At 44.5% G+C, this 26,173-nt stretch overlaps 9 protein-coding genes across 9 annotated transcripts; 7 read left to right on the top strand and 2 right to left on the bottom strand.

Moving 5' to 3' along the window:
* Nucleotides 1-4,231: 4,231 nt before the first annotated feature.
* Nucleotides 4,232-4,763, top strand: LOC126837706 (histone H3). Its single transcript, XM_050571653.1, has one exon. The coding sequence runs from the start codon at nucleotides 4,299-4,301 to the stop codon at nucleotides 4,707-4,709; it is 411 nt and encodes a 136-aa protein (XP_050427610.1). The 5' UTR covers nucleotides 4,232-4,298; the 3' UTR covers nucleotides 4,710-4,763.
* Nucleotides 4,764-12,331: 7,568 nt separating this feature from the next.
* LOC126837764 (histone H1-like) lies at nucleotides 12,332-12,961 on the top strand. The gene has a single exon (XM_050571712.1). The coding sequence runs from the start codon at nucleotides 12,332-12,334 to the stop codon at nucleotides 12,959-12,961; it is 630 nt and encodes a 209-aa protein (XP_050427669.1).
* Nucleotides 12,962-14,922: 1,961 nt separating this feature from the next.
* LOC126837763 (histone H2B) lies at nucleotides 14,923-15,300 on the bottom strand. Its single transcript, XM_050571711.1, has one exon. It carries the CDS (start codon nucleotides 15,298-15,300, stop codon nucleotides 14,923-14,925), a length of 378 nt encoding a protein of 125 aa, XP_050427668.1.
* Nucleotides 15,301-15,701: 401 nt separating this feature from the next.
* Nucleotides 15,702-16,166, top strand: LOC126837731 (histone H2A). Its single transcript, XM_050571679.1, has one exon. It carries the CDS (start codon nucleotides 15,745-15,747, stop codon nucleotides 16,120-16,122), a length of 378 nt encoding a protein of 125 aa, XP_050427636.1. The 5' UTR covers nucleotides 15,702-15,744; the 3' UTR covers nucleotides 16,123-16,166.
* A 623-nt stretch (nucleotides 16,167-16,789) lies between these two features.
* LOC126837762 (uncharacterized) lies at nucleotides 16,790-25,402 on the bottom strand. Its single transcript, XM_050571710.1, has 3 exons — nucleotides 25,053-25,402; nucleotides 22,947-23,357; nucleotides 16,790-17,397 (listed from the first exon to the last, which is right to left on the bottom strand). The coding sequence occupies exons 1-3, from the start codon at nucleotides 25,361-25,363 to the stop codon at nucleotides 17,046-17,048; spliced, it is 1,074 nt and encodes a 357-aa protein (XP_050427667.1). The 5' UTR covers nucleotides 25,364-25,402; the 3' UTR covers nucleotides 16,790-17,045.
* On the top strand, nucleotides 17,600-18,231 carry LOC126837705 (histone H3). The gene has a single exon (XM_050571652.1). It carries the CDS (start codon nucleotides 17,634-17,636, stop codon nucleotides 18,042-18,044), a length of 411 nt encoding a protein of 136 aa, XP_050427609.1. The 5' UTR covers nucleotides 17,600-17,633; the 3' UTR covers nucleotides 18,045-18,231.
* LOC126837692 (histone H1-like) lies at nucleotides 20,299-21,011 on the top strand. The gene has a single exon (XM_050571639.1). The coding sequence runs from the start codon at nucleotides 20,338-20,340 to the stop codon at nucleotides 20,965-20,967; it is 630 nt and encodes a 209-aa protein (XP_050427596.1). The 5' UTR covers nucleotides 20,299-20,337; the 3' UTR covers nucleotides 20,968-21,011.
* Nucleotides 23,707-24,173, top strand: LOC126837718 (histone H2A). The gene has a single exon (XM_050571664.1). The coding sequence runs from the start codon at nucleotides 23,750-23,752 to the stop codon at nucleotides 24,125-24,127; it is 378 nt and encodes a 125-aa protein (XP_050427621.1). The 5' UTR covers nucleotides 23,707-23,749; the 3' UTR covers nucleotides 24,128-24,173.
* A 206-nt stretch (nucleotides 25,403-25,608) lies between the features above and the next one.
* LOC126837704 (histone H3) lies at nucleotides 25,609-26,173 on the top strand. The gene has a single exon (XM_050571651.1). It carries the CDS (start codon nucleotides 25,640-25,642, stop codon nucleotides 26,048-26,050), a length of 411 nt encoding a protein of 136 aa, XP_050427608.1. The 5' UTR covers nucleotides 25,609-25,639; the 3' UTR covers nucleotides 26,051-26,173.

Below are 26,173 nucleotides of genomic sequence, written 5' to 3'. Positions count from 1 at the left end.
TCACATTGCGTCTCTAGTACCGTACACAAGTCCTCTGACTAAGCTACGCTTACCACAGTACCGCAATACCCAGCTGTTGAGGGGCCGCGCCCTCTCATTGCCGCAGCACCTACGCCCCCTTTGCTGTCGTGGATCCGCGCATTCACATTGCCGCAGCACCATCCAGCAGACCGACATCCCGTCGTCGTTGGGCCGCGCCCCGACATTGCCACGACACCGATTTTACCCACGCCTGGCCGTTCGACTGACCAAGAAACCCCACCTGCCCTTTTCAGGGCACTCGACCGGAAAGGTTACTTGGCAGCAATGGCGGAAGTCAACTGCTCACAGCAGTTTACTACTGTGAAAACCAAGAAGAACAGGAAAAGAAACCAGACCACGCCTACCACCAGGGCTAACAAAAAACCGACGATCTCCACCTCCACACCAGAGGATAACTCCGACACTGAAATGTCGATTGCTAACTCATGTATCTCCGAAGAGGATCATTCAAGGCCAGCCACTCCAGTGGACCGAACACCAAAAATTAAGATACCGCCAATCATAGTCCAAGGCTCCGCCTGGAGGACTGTAGCGAAAAAACTAATGACTTCAATGCCCGAAGATGCCGTGGAGGCAAAAGCCTTCGGCAAAGAAGAAATCAAAATCCAATGTTCTAACATGGAGGCCTTCAAGATAGTGCAAAAATACCTTACAGTGACCGGAACCGAATTTCACACCTTCAGTCTACCATCTGAAAAATCACTCAAAATAGTCATTAAAGGCCTCCTCAACAGCATCACTGAAGTAGAGGTCGCCGAAGAACTGAAAGATCTTGGATTCGCCACCAAAAGCGTCCGTCAGTTCGGAACTGCAGACAAGAAATTGCCAATCCACATGGTAATTCTACCAAACTCCCCGGAGAACAAAGGGATATTCCAACTTCGCTCTCTGTTCTACATGACCATCAGAGTCGAACGTTACAAATCAAACGCCCCATCACAGTGCTACAATTGCCAAAAATTCGGACACTCAAGCCACAACTGCGGATTCGCCACCAAATGCGTGAAATGCGCTGGACCACACCGACCCAGCGAATGCCCCAAGACCAAGGAAGAGGAACCAACCTGCTCCAACTGTGAAGGCCGCCACACGGCCAACTTCAAAAAATGCCCCGCAGTCATTAAGGCCATCACTGAGAAGCGTTCCACAAGGCCAATGATAACAAGAATACCCGCAAAAACTACAGCTCCAACACAACCGGAAACCTCCGGACCCGTCCAACAAGTCTCCCCAGGAATAACCTACGCCAAGGTCACGAAAGGAAACCCAGCAGTGATGCAACCAATAGCAGCTAAACTGCAGGAATTGTTACTCAACATTTCCTCGGGAAAAACGGATATGAAGGACGCTCTTATCGCCACAATCATGGCAATCCTCCCCCTTATCCTAAATAACAATGGATAACACCCGCATCCTCATTTGGAACTGCCAAGGCGTAACTCCCAAACGCCTACAACTCCTCCAGTTTGCCAGAGACAAGAAAGTAGACATAATGTTACTAAACGAAACGCACCTGACGGACACCATGAAGTTCAAGCTGGCAAACTTCCACACGTACGCGACAAACCGTACTCGTACAGACAACAGTCGCCCGAGCGGAGGCACGGCAGTTCTCGTGCACAAGAAGTACACCCACCATCAAGTACAAGTTCCAACGATGTCCATCGAGAACACCACTATCCACCTACAGCTCGGCAGAAAAGAATTCAGGCTAACAGCAGCATATAAGAGCCCACACACCCAGCTGGATACGAGCGACATATGCTCGCTGCTAAACTCCAACCTCCCTACAATCGTGGCAGGCGACCTGAACGCCAAACATCCAACGTGGAACAGCAACCAGACAAACACGGCCGGTAGGCGTCTTGAAAGATACCTGTCCACAAGAAACGACACTGCGGTAGCTGCGCCGGACTCCCCGACACACTACCCGGACATCCCGTACCACAACCCAGACGTACTAGACATAGCCATACTAAAGACGGGCGGAATGCAATACCAGCTGGACAACTTAACTGACGAACTGACTTCGGACCACACAGTCCTACTACTGGACATCCGAACTGGAAAAGAACATTTGACGCCCCCGAAACCACTCCGAGCAGTCAACTGGACCCAATTCATGACCGACCTCACGAACTCAGTGGACATTAACCCACACACTGAAACCAAAGAGTCTATTGACGAAGCTATCACGACACTCACCTCCAACATAGCCCAGACACTCAACAACAACACGACAACAGTCACACCGACTGACAGAAAATATGACTTACCCAGAGCGATCACGCTGGAAATCGACTACAAACGCCGGCTTCGGTCAAGATGGCAAAGGACAAGGGACCCCACGGTCAAAACCGCCCTGAACAGGCAAAACGCCTTGGTCAAGAACCTCTTACAGTCCCACCATGAAGAGAACTGGACAAACTTCCTGGGATCAGTTGACCCCAGCGAACGCCCATGGACGAGACTCTTCAACCTCAACCGAACCCTCCTCCGGAAAAAACCCGCAGACCGACCACTGGCCGACCAAACCGGCAACCTCCACTACAACGCGGACAACAAAGCAGAGATCTTTGCCTTAGCAATGGAGAAGCAATTCTCGCTGCCACCTGCCGACGTCATCGCTCCAACAGACGAACTAGTACAACAAACCCTAGACAATTACAGAACAGAAACATACGTCAAGTCGATTTACTTCACGCCCCTGGAAATTCAAAAGAAAATTAAGAGACTCCCAGGCAAAAAAGCCCCAGGACCAGACGGCATCACAAACGCCGCCCTTAAACATTGCAGCAAAAAGGTCATTATCCAGCTAGCCCACATTTACAACGGTTGTATTCGCCAAGAATACTTCCCGCGGCAATGGAAAACGGCTACAACGATAATGATCCCGAAACCAGGAAAGGACGCCAAAATACCAGCCAACCACAGGCCGATATCACTGCTCAACACAATGTCGAAGGTCTTTGAGTCGCTTCTTCTGGATCGACTCAAAATGTCATTCACACCACGCTCCGAACAACATGGATTCAGAACCCAACACTGTACGACGACCCAGCTAGTCAAAGTAATTGACGACTTAGCAAACAACTTGAACAACAGGAAGAAAACGGCAGCAGCACTCCTTGACATAGAAAAGGCCTTCGACAAAGTGTGGCACGACGGCTTAATATATAAGCTAATCAAACTCGACACCCCGCACCAACTGGTACACATCATAAAATCCTTTTTAGAAGACAGGTCATTCCACGTCAGAGTCGGAGAAACTGAATCGACACCAAGACACATCAACGCCGGCGTCCCACAAGGATCGAGCCTATCACCACAGCTCTTCTCCGTCTACATCGACGACATGCCCCGGCATCCCAAAACCAAGACCGCTCTCTTCGCCGACGACACTTTAATATACGCATCGAGCCCAACGAACACCTGCTCGTCAAAACGACTCCAAGAACACCTGAATCTACTGACACCGTGGCTCAAACAATGGAAGATTACAGTCAACGCCCAGAAAACAAACGCTATCATGTTCTCCAACAAAGCCACGACGAACACACCACGGATTGTCATGCAAGGTCAACAAATCAAATGGTCCCACTCGACCAGATACCTGGGAGTTCAAATCGACCGGAGGCTCAACTTTTCCCAGCACATCAACAAGACGGTCCAAAAAGCCAAAGCAGCCAAGAGAATGCTATTCCCGGTCATAAACTCAAAGAGCCCCCTCTCCATCAACACAAAACTGTCAATATACAAACTATACATCAGGCCAATCATGACGTACGGAGGAGCAGCCTGGGCGTCAAACCTTTCAGAAACAAGTTGGAAAATACTCGAAACCGTCCAAAACACCACGCTCAGGGCAATAACAAATCCAGCGCCATTTGTGAACAACACGGCAGTAAGAAACAGCACGAAAATGCCAACAATCCGAGAAACCATAAAGAAAGCGACACAAAACGTATACAAGAAGCTTGAAAACACCTCCCACCAACATCTCAAGCTAATCACCACCCGACCAGCTACAAGAGAGCGTCACCACAAACGACCCCTCAGCATCGGAAGTTAAAACACAAACGGAAGAAACCAAACAGGGAAAATAAAATCCACAGAGAATCAAGCCAATATATCAAACTCCCTGGAAGAAGCAAATAGCTTGAAACAGAGGAACAATCCAAACCAGCAATGCAAAAAATGTGCGGAGACATATTCGACCGTTTCGAGTTTTTACACACAGTCTACGAACTACCGACATGGCCCGTACCAAGCAAACCGCCCGCAAATCTACCGGAGGCAAGGCTCCCAGGAAGCAGTTGGCCACCAAAGCCGCCCGCAAGAGCGCACCGGCGACCGGAGGAGTGAAGAAACCCCATCGTTACCGTCCCGGTACCGTGGCTCTCCGTGAAATCCGTCGTTACCAGAAGAGCACCGAGCTGTTGATCCGCAAATTGCCGTTCCAACGTTTGGTCCGCGAGATCGCCCAAGACTTCAAGACCGACTTGCGTTTCCAGAGCTCGGCCGTCATGGCTCTGCAAGAAGCCAGCGAAGCATACTTGGTCGGTCTGTTCGAAGACACCAACTTGTGCGCTATCCACGCCAAGCGTGTTACCATCATGCCCAAGGACATCCAGTTGGCTCGCCGTATTCGCGGAGAACGTGCTTAATCGTCTCAATACTCTACAAATCCTCTTTAAAACGGCCCTTTTCAGGGCCACTACATGCGTTATACTACAATTATTTCTTAGATATCGGGTGGTTATTACTTATTATTGTTTACTAGTGTGACTACATTAACGATGTATTTTATTAACAACAGCCCGCCAGAAGAACGATTGTATATACGATATTATTATGTTTTTTGTGTACGACTGCCGGTGTAATAGTTAAACCGTATGTCGTTTTAGGTCGCCGACCGCCGCTAGGTGACAAAACACGACGATCATACCGTGTTAATTTATCACCAGATAAGAAGGGTCGTGTGATATAATACGAACAAACGACCGTTATATTTAAATTGTAACACGGAATCCGTTTGAACGGATTGTAGCCGGGGACGATGAACGAATCAGTCGGGTGGCCGTGAAACGACGAGATAACAGGACGGCGGTTTTTGCCGTGTCAAAACGATAAAGGTGTGTTATTTAAAAGCAGACGACCACCGCAGCAGATAGTAGATACACGATTAAGCTTTATCTCACGAAACGTTGCCAACCGACGGCGGTCCGAGACATTTCGTACTCGCTATGTAGGAGCCCGAAATTTAGTTAAAAAAAAAAAAAAAAAAAAGCGAAGGTACACGTTATGTGGCACAACGTTATACTGGCGGACGGACGCCTGTGCGGATATAGGCGTATGTATACTATATTGTGTTGCACGGAAAACGCGAACGGGCTACTGTAGTAAGCTCGTGCTTACTTTTTATTATCAATATGTATGTATTGTGTATATTTGTACGATGACATTGTGACTCACGTTTGGGCTTTTATACTATTTCCTATTATTTACCTTGACTGGCTAGGACCTAACCGAGACAGTATCGGTCGGTCAAGACGCTGAAATATAGGCCTTGGAAATTTTCGTTTACACCGAAAGCGAAAAGGCGGTGTGCACAATATTATTATACTAACGGACTGTATAGATATACTATATAATGTAGTATAATATTAAGTCGTATGCAAAATACAAACAGGTAGCTACTACACTGCCGCCGTCCCGGACAACGACGACGATAACGGTTACTGGACACGGGGAAGACGCTTATCAGTTATCACGCGAGAACGCGGCGGCCGTGATAACCACTATATCTATACATTATCATTACCGTTATATTATTATTTGTATATAGACATAACGTATAATACTAAATCGGTCGTCACTTTTTCGTTCACGTGGAAAGCGACTCTCGTCGGGCTACTGTAGTAAGCTCTGTAGTTATATACTGGCGGACGGACGCCTGTGCGGATAAAGGCGTATGTATAGATATATTATATCGAGTCGTATGGAAAACAGGAAGAGGTACGATGATGACGATAGATATATGTATATATATTATACTATATCGTGTTGTACGGAAAACGCGAACGGGCTTTTACCGTCTCGCTCGGTTAACATTGAAAGCGAAAAGGCGGTGTGCCAATAATATATACTAACGGACTGCGGTAGATATACTTTATTATGTAGTATAATATTAAGTCGTATGCAAAACACGAACAGGACGACGATGATAACGGTTACTGACACGGGGAAGTCGCTTATCAGTTATCACACGAGGGACGCGGCGGCCGTCGTAACAACTGTATCTAAACATTATTATTTGTATAGATATAACGTATAATACTACTAAATCGGTCAGGATCCCCGCCCGGCACGGTGGTGCAAAACACGATCGATTTGACCGGGGCGAAATTAAATTTTCGCACGGTCAGGTTAAGTTTGGCGTGCACAATATATCATACTGACGGGCGGACGGTATGCCTACACGAGTATTTGGGAACGCATAGTTATATTATATTACGGTGTGTGCAAAACGCGAACGGGCTACTACACAGGCGGCGACCGTCGTCTCGCTCGGTTTGGCGCGTCCGGCGCTATACGGCGGCCGCGACTACTGATAACGAATACTGATAACGCGGCGGCCGTTTACCGCCGTAACGTTTTATCTATACGTTGTCAATATTATTATCGGCCGCGTACGGGTACAGCGTATAATACTATGTAGACAGATATGCGAAACACGACACGACGTTTTTATCGGGACAAAATCGAATTTTACTCTATACCGGTACGGGTCTCGGCGCGGTCCCGACAAAACGGCACGGTAATATCAAAACGAATACTAACGCTATAAAACACGGCCGTCTCTTCCTACCGAAGCCCATTTGTTTACATACTTCTAGTCGATAAGATCGAAACGAATAACGCGGCGGTCCGGTTAGGGCGGCACGACGGCCTAAATAAAAAACGGTCCGTGCCTTTTCGTTTATCGCGTGATATTTCGTCAGGACGATCTTTAGTTTTCTAAACGTTCGAACCCGCATTATTCCTAAGTCTTTTTAAAGAAAAATTTTCTATTAGTCAGAAACATTATTTAGGCGAGCGAAACCGCCGAAGTCAAACGACGACGGGCTCTCCGACAACGCCAGTCGGCCGTTCGAACCGGCTTCGGAGTTAAATTCTCGGTCGGCCGTCCGCCGCCGGTCGGTCAGGTCGGGTCGGGTCTCCCTCGCCCGTTTTCGGCGCGTTCGCGGCCAATATTATGTTTTTTTTTTTTTGATAAATCCAAAAAAAATCACGCTCACACGCTATTTTATAGAACCGGGGCGTAATAAACGACACGAAACCAATGTATTTTCGTGATCGTGTTTATTTCACGGGGTTTTTTTTTTTATTTAGGAAAAGGTATAACGATCGAGACCGTCGATAAGGTCTTGCCGCGTTTTAAAATAGCTAATTGCGACTCGTCTTGCCCCCCGACCCCGAACGACGGGTAAATTTATACGAAATCCGGTTTCACAATTGTATGAATTACAAGGTCGTCGTGAAGGTCACGAGTCGTTGTAGAAAAAAAACGCCTCCACCGAGTTCTCTTCCCCCCCCCTCCATGTTCGCTTTTGCCGCCTCTCGCGCGACTTTTCCGTTTGTTTTCTAATCGAAAATATTAAACCTAACCTAACCTAACCTAACCTAACCTAACCTAACCTGACTTTACCGTCGTCGGCCGCCGCGGCACCGTTCGTGTGTGTATGTATTTCGTTTGTGTTTACCGCGCTCGCCGGCCGACGTCGTCGTCGTTTTGTGTCGCGGGAACCCCTCCCCCCTCCGCACGCGACCAGTCGGTGGCGCGGAGGGCGGGGGTTAATTGTAGGTTTTACAGAGTGTAAATAAAATATTAAAACGTTATTGAAGTGTCGATTTTATTTTAAATCCATCTTCCTCGCGTCGATTCCGACTCCTGAACAACAAATAAATTACTCGACAGCCCGGTGACCGGATCATAACGAGATGTGTTATATTACGGTGTGTGCAAAACGTGAACGGGTTACTACGGAGGCGTCCAGCGCTATACGGCGGCCGCGACTACTGATAACGCGGCGGCCGTTTACCGCCGTAATGTTATATCTATACATTGTTAAATATTATTATCGGTCGTGTATAGGTATAACGTATAATACTGCGTAGATAAGTCGTCACATAGATAGGTGTGCACGATATTATGTAGTGTGTTAAATCGTATGCAAAACACGAGCAGGTAGCTACTATACTGCCGCCGTCCACCGCCGTAATGTTACATTATTATTATTATCGTCGTTATCGTCAGTCGTGTATAGATATAACGCGTATTACTAAATAATCGGTACGGCGTGCACAATATATTATTATACTGACGGACGGGCGGGTCGCCTGTACGGACATTCGGGAATAAATAGATACATTATATCGAGTCGTATGCAAACGTGAACGGGTCGCTACGAGCGCGGCGACGGCGGCAAACGGTTTAACGCGTCCGGTGCTATACGGGGACACTGATAAACTGATAACCCGGCGGCCGTCCACCGCCGTAATGTTATATATATATATTTGTTATTTTTATTAATATTAGTCGCGTATAGATATAACGCGTAACGCTAAACGGGCCTTAGACGTTCAAAGCGAAAAGGCGGCGTGCACGATATTATGACAACGGTGATAACGCTTATCACGCGAGAACGCGGCGGCCGTTATGACCGCTATATCCATACGTTATCGTTACTGTTGATTATTGTTTGTATACTACTACGCTCGCTCGGCCGTGCCGCGCCGCCCAGGACGCCGGTACACCGATAACATTATTAATATTATTATTAGTCGTGTATAGGTATAACGTACGACACCGTACGGATGGGTCGTCGCTCGTTTTTCGTCTTATCTCCCGTCCTCGGCTCGTCACGGTGGTCGGTGCAAAACACGATAATATAATATTTTTATCGCGGCAAAATGGAATTTCACCGCGTACAGGTCTTGGTGCGCGGTCCTGACAATACGGCACGGTAATTTTATAGAACCCGGGCGTAACAAACGACACGAAACGAATGTATTTTCAGTCGACTTTTGCACAAAATCGCATAAACGCGGCCGATCGTGGTGTTTATTTCACGGGGTATTTCTTTTATTCAGGAAAACGTACAACGATCGAGACCGTCGATAAGGTCTTGCCGCGTTTTAAAATAGCGAATTGCGACTCGTCTCGCCGCCCCCGGAAGGACGGGTAAATTTATATGAAATCCGGTTTCACGTTTGAATTTTACAATCGCGTGTATTACAAGGTCGTCGTGAAAAAAAAACGCCGTTCGCCGTTCTCCCCCTTCCCCTCCGCGTTTGCTTTTGCCGCCGCGCGCGACTTTTCCGTTTATTTTCTAATTGAAAACATTAAACCTAACCTAACCTTACCGTCGTCGGCCGCCGCGGCACCGTCCGTGTTTACCGCGCTCGCCGGACCAGGGGTAAACGGGCCGGCGTCGTTGTCGTTTCGCGTCGCGGGAACCCCTCCCCCCGCCGTACGCGACCAGTCGGAGGCGCGGTGGGCGGGGGTTAATTTTTTTATTACCGTGCGGACGCAGATGACAGTGTAAAAACACGTTCTTATCGCGCGCGGCCGGCGGGTGGGCGAGGCGTACGGGGTAAATGGCCGCCCGGTCGGATTTATTTAAAACTATTCCTTTCGGAAATCGTCAATTTCAACGGTTATCGCGGCGCCGAATTTAAAAAGACGACCTCCGTGACGTCATTCGAAACCGATTACCGACGACTTTAACGACCGCGGGTACCCGTGACGTGCGGTTTTTTTTTGTCTAAATACCGTTTTGCAATCGAAAAGTTTGTGTGTGGCGCCGTTTGTGTGTGTATGTATTTCGTTTGTGTTTACCGCGCTCGCCGGCCGACGTCGTCGCCGTTTTGTGTCGCGGGAACCCCTCCCCCCGCCGTACGCGACCAGTCGGAGGTGCGGTGGGCGGGGGTTAATTTTTTTATTACCGTACGGACGCGGACGACAGTGTAAAAACACGTTCTTATCGCGCGCGGCCGGCGGGTGGGCGAGGCGTACGGGGTAAACGGCCCGGTCGGATTTATTTAAAACTATTCCTTTCGGTATCGTCAATTTCGACGGTTATCGCGGCGCCGAATTTAAAAAGACGACCGCCGTGACGTCATTCGAAACCGAACCGAGCGCACGCCGACGTCGAACGACGGTTTTCGTTTCGACCGGCGACTTTAACGACCGCGGGTACCCGTGACGTGCGGTTTTTTTTTTTTTGTCTAAATACCGTTTTGCAATCGAAAAGTTTAGCCCCGACCGAGTGGATCGTTTAAGGAAAACCACACGGTACGATTTATATTATAATAATATATATATTGTATCGTGTCGTGTACGGTCCGGCGCTAAACGCCGCCGTCCCGGACGACCGTGACAACGGGTGATAACAGCTTATCACGCGAGAACGCGGCGGCCGTTATGACCGCCATGTCTATACACCGTTATTACTATTATTATGGCGGCCGCGACTACTGATAACGAACGCTGATAACGCGGCGGCCGTTTACCGCCGTAATGTTATATCTATACGTTATTAATATTATTATTATAAATACTCGTCGTCCGGACCGGATTGACCCGTAAAGTATTATTTCGACGTACGACTGAATGATATTAAATTATTACAGCTACGGCCGGGAAAAATGGCCGACTTTGTTTATACGTTTCTAGTCGATGAAGTCGAAACGGATAACACGGCGGTCGGGTCGGGTCAGCGCGACGCCCTGAATAAAAAAAACGGTCCGTGCCTTTTCTCGTTAAAAAATCGTTAGCCGCGATATCCGTAAGGTCTCTGATTTTCTAAACGTTCGGACCCGTACCTATTATTCCTAGGTTTTTTTAATGACAAATTTTCCGTTTTCGCGTCGAGTCGTTTCGGTTTGAATTATTGACCGTCGGACGAATTAAACGTTTTTCATCGGAATCGACGTTTTAGAGTTTAAAAAAACCTCGATACCTTAGCTGTAGTCAAACGACGACGGGCCGTTCGAACCGGCTTCGACGTTAATTCTCGGTCGGCCGTCCGCTGCCGGTCGGTTAGGTTAGGTCAGGTCCCTCTCGGCCGGACGCACGCGGCTCCGCCGGGGCTTTCGGTCGGCGGCGCCCGGGGATTGCGATATTATGTTTTTTTTTTTTAAATACAATATGTAATACCTATGTGAAAACCGTTATGTTGATAATACGTTTTTATTCGACAAACGGTCCAATATTACACGCCTCGTGGCAATTACTTGCAAACGATAACTTTTGGAAATGGGCCTACACATAAAGTTTATGTTTATCGGGTTAAAAACGGGTTATGGAAATTTATTTCAAGACGGAATAAACCAAAACGTTATCATAACACTTAAAAATAATAACACCGATATTAATTTTTTGAAACGTAATCGGTTTTGTAAACGGGCAAAACGTGTCGAGCAAACGTAATAAATCGGTCTTGGACTTTCGAAAATATATAAAATAAATTTAAACAAACGTAAGGACGTCTTGATCGCGACGGTTTACTCGTTCGAATCGGTTAACGATTTAGTTAAAATAGAGTCGAGCGTTTGGCAGTCTTATTTTTAATAGAAATCGGGGCGGCTTTAATAGCCGAATAGGTTATATATTTTTACAATGACAATTTAAACTGTTTTTACTATTTTCGGTGTAATCTTAAGTCGATTCGGTCGGTGTTGCCGCCGTCAAAATATCGCATAGAGTTTTGACGATAACTACGCGACACGTAAAACTACTAACGACCCGAATTCGACACCGCCCCCTTCGGTCTCTGCATACCGCAGACTCATAGAGCCTACGCGATAATTTTTCAATACACGTGCCGATTGCGAATCGAAAAGATTTTTTAGTTTAACTCGAAATTAACGAGTCCTAATCGACCTCGAAAGGGGTGTATCGTCGAATAGTCGGACCGGTCGGAACGACCTCCTGCGGCACGTCGGCCGTCGATTTTAAGTGAAAACTCGACCGACCGACGGCTTCGCTATAACGTTGGCTTTAAGGAGAACGAGATTTGTCGCCGTCACGTGATTTTCGAGCGGAAAAAACGAGATAAAACGGCACGGGATCACGTCAAGACGGAAAATTCGATTCCGTAAACGTTTACTAGTCGGTACGGCAACGAGTATATAAGGACGGCGCGACGGCCGAACGCGACTTATACGCACCGTGCCCGTTCGTTTTACCCGAGTGCCGCAGTCTATTTCGAACCGCTTCGCCATGACCGACACCGCAGTCGCCGCGCCAGCACCGGCCGCCTCGTCGCCGGCCCAGGCCAAATCGCCGAAAAAGAAGTCCGCCTCTCCCAAGGCGAAGAAAGCCGCGCCGGCCCATCCTACCACGGCCGTGATGGTGATCGCGGCCGTCGAGGAACTGAAGGAGAAAAAAGGATCGTCGTTGCCGGCTATCAAGAAATACTTGGCCGCCAACTACAAAGTGGACGCCGCCAAGCTGGCGCCTTTCATCCGCAAATTCCTTAAGTCGGCCGTCGCCAGCGGCAAGCTGGTCCAGACCAAGGGCAACGGAGCGTCGGGCTATTTCAAATTGGCCGCCGAAGCCAAAAAGGAGAAGAAGGTAGCGCCGAAAAAGAAGCCGGTCGCCGAGAAAGCGGCGGTGTCCAAGGCGCCCGGAGCGGCCAAGAAGAGGAAGAGCACCGGTGCCAAGAAACCGAAATCCGGCGAGCCCGCCGCCAAGAAGGTGAAAAAGGTAGCCGCAGCGCCCAAACCCAAAGCCGCGAAACCGAAAAAGTCTCCGGCCAAGGCTAAGAAAGCGCCGGCCACCAAAACCAAGGCACCCAAGGCGAAGAAGGTGGCAGTCAAGAAGACGGCAGCGCCCAAAAAGAAGGCGTAATTTGTTAAAAACACTCTCTAAACCCTTAAAACGGTCCTTTTCAGGACCACCAAATATTTATATAATACAATATACACAACAAGCGTGTCGCGCGGTGTCTCGTACCGATATTTTATAGATTATAGTAATACAAACTACAGTAAGTAATAGTGATTGTGAAATGGAATGAAAAAGTTAAAACGACTACAACATGGGTAAATACGTTTATTGTTGTATGTATATTTAGGAAAATGATTGGCTATTGCAGATAATAACATTTAATTGATTTGACAATACTTAGGACTGTCTGGCCAGCCCTAAACCCTAGTTGACTTATAATTACAAGTATGGCTGTATGCCCACAACAAAACTTTAAATATATCAAAATAACAATAATTATGAAATATTACAAATTCACCTGACTGATTAAAAACGGAAAATAACAACAGACGCGGCCGCTGCGCTGTGCGTTAAACGGCACACGCGAGGTATAGATAACAGGACAAAAACAAAAAAAAAAAAACAAACGAGCGGAATGAACGACCCACGTCGTTGTATTCACTTGTATTTCATTGTAAATTTGTATTCAAATTCAAATACTTGTGTACTATAGTCGTATATGATAAACTGTACACGAAAAACCGTCTCGATATCGATCAATTCTAAAAGCAATATCTGTTGACGTACACACCATCCATGCATACATACATACATGCAAACATACTCACATACAAACGTACTTCATAATCGCTTTTTTTATATTGTACCTATCTGTAAATTGTTCAATAAAACCCCAAATATGCACTCGAAATTTATTTTCTACTTATTTTTAAATATAACTTGTATTTTTTAAATATTATGTTCATACTAGTTGTAACCGCAAAACTTAAATAAAAATAGTTTTTATAAAAAATAAATTTAACACTTTTGAATAAACAAAATTTTAAAATATGACGCAATTATCGAAAATAATAAAACGTTTGAGTACCCACCTGCCTAAGAATAAAAAAATCCCAAAATATACAAAAAAAAAAAAAAATGTTCGATTCTTTAAAATGTAATTAAAAATTGTAACTTGTCAGTGTCGTATACGCACTTTGGTACACGAACCGTTAAACACACACACACACTTAAAATCGACGGGAGAAAAGGTAACACTTTTAAATTAAGTAGAAGAAAAGTAATTCAAAAGTTAATAAACACACACACAATTATAATATTCGTAAAAACAATAATGCGCGCGACAATACCCTCCTCGTAATAAAACGGTCGATTACGGGAGAGTGCCCCCGACAAAGTAATTTGGACGGCCTTAAATGATAAACATTATTGACATTTTTACTGTGTAGACAATTTTGTATAGTTTTGTTTTGATTGTTTGGCCTACGTTTAATTGCTTATTTGCTAAAATACGTTGGTCTTTAAGAACTATACTGCAGTCAGATCTATTTTTCAGACCATTCGGTACAAGTCCCGGGCCCTAAAAATATAATATATTCAAGTGCAATAATATTATACTCTGCCAGTAAACTGTGTCGTTATGCAATTAACTCGAGTGAGCAGATCACTGTTGTATTTTATTTTAGTTAATAAAGCTGTTATATACATATATAGCTGCTAATTTAAGTGTTATCTATAGCTAATATTGTTTTCCCGTTTTTTTCTAATTTGTGTAGTGAATTTATATTTTTAGTAATGTAATGTGAAAAAAATTCGCTGAATGTACAAATAAAATACACGTCGTAGTACTAACCGACGACAAACGTAATATAATGATACAACAGACGATAACACACACGGCGGCCGTCCGGTCGGTGATATTGTCAATAAAAATTAAAAACCCCAGATATTAATAACTTAAATGGGATACACTACGAATAATAATAATATTATTATATAATAACGTGTATCAGAATAATAATTTGATGGCCCTGAAAAGGGCCGTTTTAAGTGGATATAGCGCGCGACTAATATCGAAACGCTTATTTGGAACTGGTGTACTTGGTCACGGCCTTGGTGCCTTCACTGACGGCGTGCTTGGCCAATTCACCGGGCAACAGCAGACGGACGGCGGTCTGGATCTCCCGGCTGGTGATGGTCGAACGCTTGTTGTAGTGGGCCAGACGGCTGGATTCGGCGGCGATGCGTTCGAATATGTCGTTGACGAAGCTGTTCATGATGCTCATAGCCTTGGAGGAAACGCCGGTGTCGGGGTGCACTTGTTTCAACACCTTGTAGATGTAAATACCGTACGATTCTTTCCTCTTCGGCTTGCGCTTCTTGTCGGACTTGGTGATGTTTTTCTGCGCCTTGCCGGACTTCTTCATGGCCTTGCCTGCGGATTTACCTCCTGGTGCCATAGTGACTGCGGTTGTACACGGTTTGCGGGTCGTCGAAATAGTTGGCCGGTAGCTGGTGGACGAATGATGGTTCGAAAATCGTTTACGCTCATATTTATTACGCGTCGCGACTTCGTTTATCGAGTACGATTTGTAAGAGTCGACGAAAAAACGACGAGTAAGACTAACACTTTGTGTTTAAAAGCGAACCCTACAATGTGCCGTTTTTTCATCGTCAACGTCTAAGCATCAAAGAAAAACACGACGAGTATAAACAACACATAGCTTGGGACGTTGAACCCTACGAAGTGTGGTTTTTCATCGTCGTTATTTTCAAACGTAGGCCAACATACAGACGCGTTTACGTCGTAAAAGTGTATAAATACCGATTTTGGCCTGTTCCGATCATCAGTATCGTCTGGATTTTCTCTCGTCTCACTACACGACAATCTACAATCGAGCATCATGAGCGGACGCGGCAAAGGAGGAAAAGCAAAGAGCGGCAAATCGAAGACCCGGTCGTCCCGTGCCGGACTCCAGTTCCCGGTCGGTCGTATCCATCGTCTGTTGAGGAAGGGCAACTACGCCGAGCGCGTCGGTGCCGGCGCTCCCGTGTACCTGGCCGCCGTCATGGAGTACTTGGCCGCTGAAGTGTTGGAATTGGCCGGTAACGCCGCCCGTGACAACAAGAAGACCCGTATCATCCCCAGACATTTGCAGTTGGCCATCAGGAACGACGAGGAGTTGAACAAACTGTTGTCTGGCGTCACCATTGCCCAAGGTGGTGTGCTGCCCAACATCCAGGCCGTCCTTTTGCCCAAGAAGACCGAAAAGAAAGCTTAAGAACGTCGTCGCCGTATTTATACATATTAAAACGGCCCTTTTCAGGGCCACCAAATATTAACTATTTTTACAACACTCTTGTTGTTTTCGACATAAATGATGTGTGGCGTTGTATTATTTTGTCAAGCCTTAGAAAATATTTGTAGCTTAGAATTTCAGCAAATCTACTTTAATTTTTTCTTTAGGTCAATAACAATTTATAAAATATGACTATAACTCGAACTGGAAATAACATTTAAGTGTAATATAGATAAATAATTTTTTTTTTTTCCAACATTCCAGTTTGCTATTTAGCTACATCAGCCGGCACTACAATGATAACGTCATTGGTTAATATCGAAATATTGTCATCGATATTAATAGATATTATAGATTTAGATCAATATTATATTATTGTGATAATAAATTAGTACTATATCATATATGTCTATTTCGCCAATGGGCTATAATTATAAAAATCGTATATTACCCACGTGCGATTCTACTACTTGTATAATATACAAATATACAATTAGTATGTTATATTTTTTATATTAAATTATACGTTTAGTTTGTTTTATTGTTTTATGTCAACTAACATGTATGTTACAGAGAACATAATAGTCTGTATGTACTATAAAACACATTAGTTTGAACAATTACAAATGTATACCGTTAAAAAACTACTCGTGTAGTTATTTATATTATTATAATGGCAATACGCTACAACGTTTTGTCAGTTTTTACGGTATAAATACTTGATAAAATTAACTATTATTATGCACCTCCAGTCTCATAACTTAGAATACTCATTAAATATACTCGCTGCATTAAATGACATAATAAACGTTAACCGACAATTTTAAATAATATAAAATGGTGGCCCTGAAAAGGGCCGTTTTAAAGAACAGTAGGTAGGGTGCAAAGCGAACGGTCGTCGGGAATTAACCTCCGAATCCGTACAGAGTGCGGCCTTGGCGTTTCAGAGCGTAGACCACGTCCATGGCGGTGACGGTCTTCCTCTTGGCGTGCTCGGTGTAGGTGACGGCGTCGCGGATTACGTTTTCCAGGAACACCTTCAACACTCCGCGGGTCTCTTCGTAGATCAGGCCGGAGATACGTTTGACACCACCGCGGCGGGCTAACCGACGAATGGCCGGCTTGGTGATTCCTTGGATGTTGTCCCGGAGCACTTTACGATGACGTTTGGCGCCTCCTTTTCCCAAACCTTTTCCTCCTTTGCCGCGTCCGGTCATTGTTGCTGATTGTCGTTCGGAGAGCTGCGGTAGACTGAAGAAACAAATCGAATGATGCCCGGACAACGTTTTCGCGCCGTATTTATATGATCGGGCCGTCGCGCGGACCAATCACGGCGCGGTATCGCGAGATCTCCCTCTATTCCGGCAGGTCGTTCCGTCGACCAATGAGAACTCGCGCCTACGATCCGAATTTGTATATATACGAGCTCATTCGGTGTGCGGAGACATATTCGACCGTTTCGAGTTTTTACACACAGTCTACGAACTACCGACATGGCCCGTACCAAGCAAACCGCCCGCAAATCTACCGGAGGCAAGGCTCCCAGGAAGCAGTTGGCCACCAAAGCCGCCCGCAAGAGCGCACCGGCGACCGGAGGAGTGAAGAAACCCCATCGTTACCGTCCCGGTACCGTGGCTCTCCGTGAAATCCGTCGTTACCAGAAGAGCACCGAGCTGTTGATCCGCAAATTGCCGTTCCAACGTTTGGTCCGCGAGATCGCCCAAGACTTCAAGACCGACTTGCGTTTCCAGAGCTCGGCCGTCATGGCTCTGCAAGAAGCCAGCGAAGCATACTTGGTCGGTCTGTTCGAAGACACCAACTTGTGCGCTATCCACGCCAAGCGTGTTACCATCATGCCCAAGGACATCCAGTTGGCTCGCCGTATTCGCGGAGAACGTGCTTAATCGTCTCAATACTCTACAAATCCTCTTTAAAACGGCCCTTTTCAGGGCCACTACATGCGTTAAAATTATTTCTCTATCGACCTTACAGCGGGCGCCGCGCTGTTGATAAAATTAATACAACAGTTTTGTACTCAATAGTTTTATTATTATCGACGGTCGTGGGTATCCCCCCGAGAATGTTGTTACTTACATTTTTAGATTAATGTTGAAAATTCCCAACGACCGTTTTTATTGAAGTATTATTTATATTTTAAAAAAAAAAGCGGGTAAAAGAATAGGCGGTAGACACGGCGGTGGCGGTAGACGATGAACGGGTCGGTATAGCGTTAGGCATAGTGTGAAATGTATTTTTGGCGCGCGCGGGAAGTAGTCGGCGGCGGCGGCCGCGTTATAGTCGATATGAGTTTGTTAGGTCGTAGAACGCGGCGTGTAAAGGAATTATTATTTTCTATCCGGTTTGTCCGACGGGAGGGATGGACGCGTTATTAAAAAAAAAAAAAAAAAAACCCCGTAGATTGTGGCGCGTCGTTTAAAACTATGTTATCTGAAAGTAGGTAGATATGGGCTCCACACGTTTCCGCGGCACTGAATTTAAAATACACGGACAGTGACGATACCAATAGGTTCTATACGTTTGTGAAAACCGAAAACTAAATAATATAATAAATTACTTTATATAATTAATATGTAATAATTAAATATAATAAATAATAATATATCACTTGCTAATGTGAAATGGCCAATGTTCGGCTGGTGTTGGTATTTTTCGTATCGAATAGCCTATGTACAATTAATTATAAAAGTCAACTTTTTTTGAAATTTTGGGAAAATATGAAAAAACCAGTTTAATAAAATGTCCAAAACAAACGGTCTTTACCTACAAATTGCAATTTTTTTTTGTTAAATCAGTTTTCCAACCACGTTTAAAATGAAAAATTAATAAGGCACTCGAACGTGAGTAAACGAAAAGTTTTGGATTCGAGTAGATTATTTCTGGAGTAAAAAAAAAACACGATTTTGTTCATAAAATAAATTTTGTACTTCTAATTTTACAATAATAAACTAGCATTTTCGTTTAATAAAATGAGAAATAATCGTTTCCGACTTTAATATTAAAATACAATATGTAATACCTATGTGAAACCCGTTATGTTGATAATACGTTTTTATTTGACAAACGGTCCAATATTACATGCCTCGTGGCAATTACTGCAGACGATAACTTTTGGAAATGGGCCTACACATAAAGTATATGTTTATCAGGTAAAAAATGGGTTATGGAAATTTATTTCAAGACAAAATAAACCAAAACGTTATCATAAAACTTAAAAATAAAAACACCGATATTAATTTTTTGAAACGTAATCGGTTTTGTAAACGGGCTACTCGTTGTGCATACATTGTGCTGCCTCGTCACTTTAGACGAAACCGTCATAATATGGACCCCCGACGATCACGGGCGAGTCTAGATATTTAACAATACTACTATTGAGCAAACGTAGTAAATCAGTCTTGGACTTTCAAAAATATATAAAATAAATTTAAACAAATGTAAAGACGTCATAATCGCGACGGTTTACTCGTTCGAATCGGTTAACGATTTAATTAAAATAGAGTCGAGCGTTTGGCAGTCTTATTTTTAATAGAAATCGGGGCAGCTTTAATAGCCGAATAGGTAATATATTTTTACAATGACAATTTAAATTGTTTTTACTATTTTCGGTGTAATCTTAAGTCGATTCGGTCGGTGTTGCCGCCGTCAAAATATCGCATAGAGTTTTGATGATAACTACGCGACACGTAAAACTACTAACGACCCGAATTCGACACCGCCCCCTTCGGTCTCTTCATACCGCAGACTCTTAGAGCCCACGCGATAATTTTTCAATACACGTGCAGATTGCGAATCGAAAAGATTTTTTAGTTTAACTCGAAATTAACGAGTCCTAATCGACCTCGAAAGAGGTGTATCGTTGAATAGTCGGACTGGTCGGAACAACCTCCTGCGGCACGTCGGCCGTCGATTTTAAGTGAAAACTCGACCGACCGACGGATTTGCTATAACGTTGGCTTTAAGGAGAACGAGATTTATCGCCGTTGAGTGATTTTCGAGCGGGAAAAAACGAGACAAAACGGAACGGGATCACGTCAAAACGGAAAATTCGATTCCGTAAACGTTTACTAGTCGGTATGGCGGCGAGTATATAGACGGCGTGATGGCCAAACGCGAGTTATACACACCGTTCCTGTTCATTTTACCAGAGTACCAGAGACTATTTCAAACCGCTTCACCATGACCGACACCGCAGTCGCCGCACCAGCACCAGCCGCCTCGTCGCCGGCCCAGGCCAAGTCGCCGAAAAAGAAGTCCGCCGCTCCCAAGGCGAAGAAAGCCGCACCGGCTCATCCTACCACGGCCGTGATGGTGATCGCAGCCGTCAAGGAACTGAAGGAGAAAAAAGGATCGTCGTTGCCGGCTATCAAGAAATATTTGGCCGCCAACTACAAAGTGGACGCTGCCAAGCTAGCGCCTTTCATCCGCAAATTCCTAAAGTCGGCCGTCGCCAGCGGCAAGCTGGTCCAGACCAAGGGCAACGGAGCGTCGGGCCATTTCAAATTGGCCGCCGAAGTCAAAAAAGAGAAGAAGGTAGCGCCGAAAAAGAAGCCGATCGCCAAGAAAGCGGCGGTGTCCAAGGCGCCCGGAGCGGCCAAGAAGAGGAAGAGCACCGGTGCCAAGAAACCGAAATCCGGCGAGCCCGCCGCCAAGAAGGTGAAAAAGGTAGCCGCAGCGCCTAAACCCAAAGCCGCGAAACCGAAAAAGTCTCCGGCCAAGGCTAAGAAAGCGCCGGCCACCAAAGCCAAGGCACCCAAGGCGAAGAAGGTGGCAGTCAAGAAGACGGCTGCGCCCAAAAAGAAGGCGTAATTTGTTAAAAACACTCTCTTAAACCCTTAAAACGGTCCTTTTCAGGACCACCAAATATTTATATAATACAATATACACAACAAGCGTGTCGCGCGGTGTCTCGTACCGATATTTTATAGATTATAGTAATACAAACTACAGTAAGTAATAGTGATTGTGAAATGGAATGAAAAAGTTAAAACGACTACAACATGGGTAAATACGTTTATTGTTGTATGTATATTTAGGAAAATGATTGGCTATTGCAGATAATAACATTTAATTGATTTGACAATACTTAGGACTGTCTGGCCAGCCCTAAACCCTAGTTAACTTATAATTACAAGTATGGCTGTATGCCCACAACAAAACTTTAAATATATCAAAATAACAATAATTATGAAATATTACAAATTCACCTGACTGATTAAAAACGGAAAATATCAACAGACGCGGCCGCTGCGCTGTGCGTTAAACGGCACACGCGAGGTATAGATAACAGGACAAAAACAAAAAAAAAAAAACAAACGAGCGGAATGAACGACCCACGTCGTTGTATTCATTTGTATTTCATTGTAAATTTGTATTCAAATTCAAATACTTGTGTACTATAGTCGTATATGATAAACTGTACACGAAAAACCGTCTCGATATCGATCAATTCTAAAAGCAATATCTGTTGACGTACACACCATCCATGCATACATACATACATGCAAACATACTCACATACAAACGTACTTCATAATCGCTTTTTTTATATTGTACCTATCTGTAAATTGTTCAATAAAACCCCAAATATGCACTCGAAATTTATTTTCTACTTATTTTTAAATATAACTTGTATTTTTTAAATATTATGTTCATACTAGTTGTAACCGCAAAACTTAAATAAAAATAGTTTTTATAAAAAATAAATTTAACACTTTTGAATAAACAAAATTTTAAAATATGACGCAATTATCGAAAATAATAAAACGTTTGAGTACCCACCTGCCCAAGAATAAAAAAATCCCAAAATATACAAAAAAAAAAAAATGTTCGATTCTTTAAAATGTAATTAAAAATTGTAACTTGTCAGTGTCGTATACGCACTTTGGTACACGAACCGTTAAACACACACACACACACACTTAAAATCGACGGGAGAAAAGGTAACACTTTTAAATTAAGTAAAAGAAAAGTAACTCGAAAGTTAATAAACACACACACAATTATAATATTCGTAAAAACAATAATGCGCGCGACAATACCCTCCTGGTAATAAAACGGTCTATTACGGGAGAGTGCCCCCGACAAAGTAATTTGGGCGGCCTTAAATGATAAACATTATTGACATTTTTACTGTGTAGACAATTTTGTATAGTTTTGTTTTGATTGTTTGGCCTACGTTTAATTGCTTATTTGCTAAAATACGTTGGTCTTTAAGAACTATACTGCAGTCAGATCTATTTTTCAGACCATTCGGTACAAGTCCCGGGACCTAAAAATATAAAATATTCAAATGCAATAATATTATACTCTGCCAGTAAACTGTGTCGTTATGCAATTAACTCGAGTGAGCAGATCACTGTTGTATTTTATTTTAGTTAATAAAGCTGTTATATACATATATAGCTAATTTAAGTGTTATCTATAGCTAATATTGTTTTCCCGTTTTTTTCTAATTTGTGTAGTGAATTTATATTTTTAGTAATGTAATGTGAAAAAATTCGCTGAATGTACAAATAAAATACACGTCGTAGTACTAACCGACGACAAACGTAATATAATGATACAAAAGACGATAACACACACGGCGGTCGTCCGGTCGGTGATATTGTCAATAAAAATTAAAAACCCCAGATATTAATAACTTAAATAGGATACACTACGAATAATAATAATATTATTATATAATAACGTGTATCAGAATAATAATTTGGTGGCCCTGAAAAGGGCCGTTTTAAGTGGATATAGCGCGCGACTAATATCGAAATGCTTATTTGGAACTGGTGTACTTGGTCACGGCCTTGGTGCCTTCACTGACGGCGTGCTTGGCCAATTCACCGGGCAACAGGAGACGGACGGCGGTCTGGATCTCCCGGCTGGTGATGGTCGAACGCTTGTTGTAGTGGGCCAGACGGCTGGATTCGGCGGCGATGCGTTCGAAAATGTCGTTGACGAAGCTGTTCATGATGCTCATAGCCTTGGAGGAAACGCCGGTGTCGGGGTGCACTTGTTTCAACACCTTGTAGATGTAAATACCGTACGATTCTTTCCTCTTCGGCTTGCGCTTCTTGTCGGACTTGGTGATGTTTTTCTGCGCCTTGCCGGACTTCTTCATGGCCTTGCCTGCGGATTTACCTCCTGGTGCCATAGTGACTGCGGTTGTACACGGTTTGCGGGTCGTCGAAATAGTTGGCCGGTAGCTGGTGGACGAGTGATGGTTCGAAAATCGTTTACGCTCATATTTATTACGCGTCGCGACTTGGTTTATCGAGTACGATTTGTAAGAGTCGACGAAAAAACGACGAGTAAGATTAACACTTTGTGTTTAAAAGCGAACCCTACAATGTGCCGTTTTTTCATCGTCAACGTCTAAGCATCAAAGAAAAACACGACGAGTATAAACAACACATAGCTTGGGACGTTGAACCCTACGAAGTGTGGTTTTTCATCGTCGTTATTTTCAAACGTAGGCCAACATACAGACGCGTTTACGTCGTAAAAGTGTATAAATACCGATTTTGGCCTGTTCCGATCATCAGTATCGTCTGGATTTTCTCTCGTCTCACTACACGACAATCTACAATCGAGCATCATGAGCGGACGCGGCAAAGGAGGAAAAGCAAAGAGCGGCAAATCGAAGACCCGGTCGTCCCGTGCCGGACTCCAGTTCCCGGTCGGTCGTATCCATCGTCTGTTGAGGAAGGGCAACTACGCCGAGCGCGTCGGTGCCGGCGCTCCCGTGTACCTGGCCGCCGTCATGGAGTACTTGGCCGCTGAAGTGTTGGAATTGGCCGGTAACGCCGCCCGTGACAACAAGAAGACCCGTATCATCCCCAGACATTTGCAGTTGGCCATCAGGAACGACGAGGAGTTGAACAAACTGTTGTCCGGCGTCACCATTGCCCAAGGTGGTGTGCTGCCCAACATCCAGGCCGTCCTTTTGCCCAAGAAGACCGAAAAGAAAGCTTAAGAACGTCGTCGCCGTATTTATACATATTAAAACGGCCCTTTTCAGGGCCACCAAATATTAACTATTTTTACAACACTCTTGTTGTTTTCGACATAAATGATGTGTGGCGTTGTATTATTTTGTCAAGCCTTAGAAAATATTTGTAGCTTAGAATTTCAGCAAATCTACTTTAATTTTTTCTTTAGGTCAATAACAATTTATAAAATATGACTATAACTCGAACTGGAAATAACATTTAAGTGTAATATAGATAAATAATTTTTTTTTTTTTCCAACATTCCAGTTTGCTATTTAGCTACATCAGCCGGCACTACAATGATAACGTCATTGGTTAATATCGAAATATTGTCATCGATATTAATAGATATTACAGATTTAGATCAATATTATATTATTGTGATAATAAATTAGTACTATATCATATATGTCTATTTCGCCAATGGGCTATAATTATAAAAATCGTATATTACCCACGTGCGATTCTACTACTTGTATAATATACAAATATACAATTAGTATGTTATATTTTTTATATTAAATTATACGTTTAGTTTGTTTTATTGTTTTATGTCAACTAACATGTATGTTACAGAGAACATAATAGTCTGTATGTACTATAAAACACATTAGTTTGAACAATTACAAATGTATACCGTTAAAAAACTACTCGTGTAGTTATTTATATTATTATAATGGCAATACGCTACAACGTTTTGTCAGTTTTTACGGTATAAATACTTGATAAAATTAACTATTATTATGCACCTCCAGTCTCATAACTTAGAATACTCCTCAAATATACTCGCTGCATTAAATGACATAATAAACGTTAACCGACAATTTTAAATAATATAAAATGGTGGCCCTGAAAAGGGCCGTTTTAAAGAACAGTAGGTAGGGTGCAAAGCGAACGGTCGTCGGGAATTAACCTCCGAATCCGTACAGAGTGCGGCCTTGGCGTTTCAGAGCGTAGACCACGTCCATGGCGGTGACGGTCTTCCTCTTGGCGTGCTCGGTGTAAGTGACGGCGTCGCGGATTACGTTTTCCAGGAACACCTTCAACACTCCGCGGGTCTCTTCGTAGATCAGGCCGGAGATACGTTTGACACCACCGCGGCGGGCTAACCGACGAATGGCCGGCTTGGTGATTCCTTGGATGTTGTCCCGGAGCACTTTACGATGACGTTTGGCGCCTCCTTTTCCCAAACCTTTTCCTCCTTTGCCGCGTCCGGTCATTGTTGCTGATTGTCGTTCGGAGAGCTGCGGTAGACTGAAGAAACAAATCGAATGATGCCCGGACAACGTTTTCGCGCCGTATTTATATGATCGGGCCGTCGCGCGGACCAATCACGGCGCGGTATCGCGAGATCTCCCTCTATTCCGGCAGGCCGTTCCGTCGACCAATGAGAACTCGCGCCTACGATCCGAATTTGTATATATACGAGCTCATTCGGTGTGCGGAGACATATTCGACCGTTTCGAGTTTTCACAGACAGTCTACGAACTACCGACATGGCCCGTACCAAGCAAACCGCCCGCAAATCTACCGGAGGCAAGGCTCCCAGGAAGCAGTTGGCCACCAAAGCCGCCCGCAAGAGCGCACCGGCGACCGGAGGAGTGAAGAAACCCCATCGTTACCGTCCCGGTACCGTGGCTCTCCGTGAAATCCGTCGTTACCAGAAGAGCACCGAGCTGTTGATCCGCAAATTGCCGTTCCAACGTTTGGTCCGCGAGATCGCCCAAGACTTCAAGACCGACTTGCGTTTCCAGAGCTCGGCCGTCATGGCTCTGCAAGAAGCCAGCGAAGCATACTTGGTCGGTCTGTTCGAAGACACCAACTTGTGCGCTATCCACGCCAAGCGCGTTACCATCATGCCCAAGGACATCCAGTTGGCTCGCCGTATTCGCGGAGAACGTGCTTAATCGTCTCAATACTCTACAAATCCTCTTTAAAACGGCCCTTTTCAGGGCCACTACATGCGTTAAAATTATTTCTCTATCGACCTTACAGCGGGCGCCGCGCTGTTGATAAAATTAATACAACAG

The sequence above is a fragment of the Adelges cooleyi genome, unplaced genomic scaffold (assembly GCF_023614345.1).
Source record: "Adelges cooleyi isolate 19-005CV unplaced genomic scaffold, UGA_ACOO_1.1 ACOO_flye_CR_arks_rails_tigmint_CR_PRNA_29, whole genome shotgun sequence".
NCBI classification, from domain to species: Eukaryota; Metazoa; Arthropoda; class Insecta; order Hemiptera; family Adelgidae; genus Adelges; species Adelges cooleyi.
This window is presented reverse-complemented; position numbering and strand designations above follow the sequence as displayed.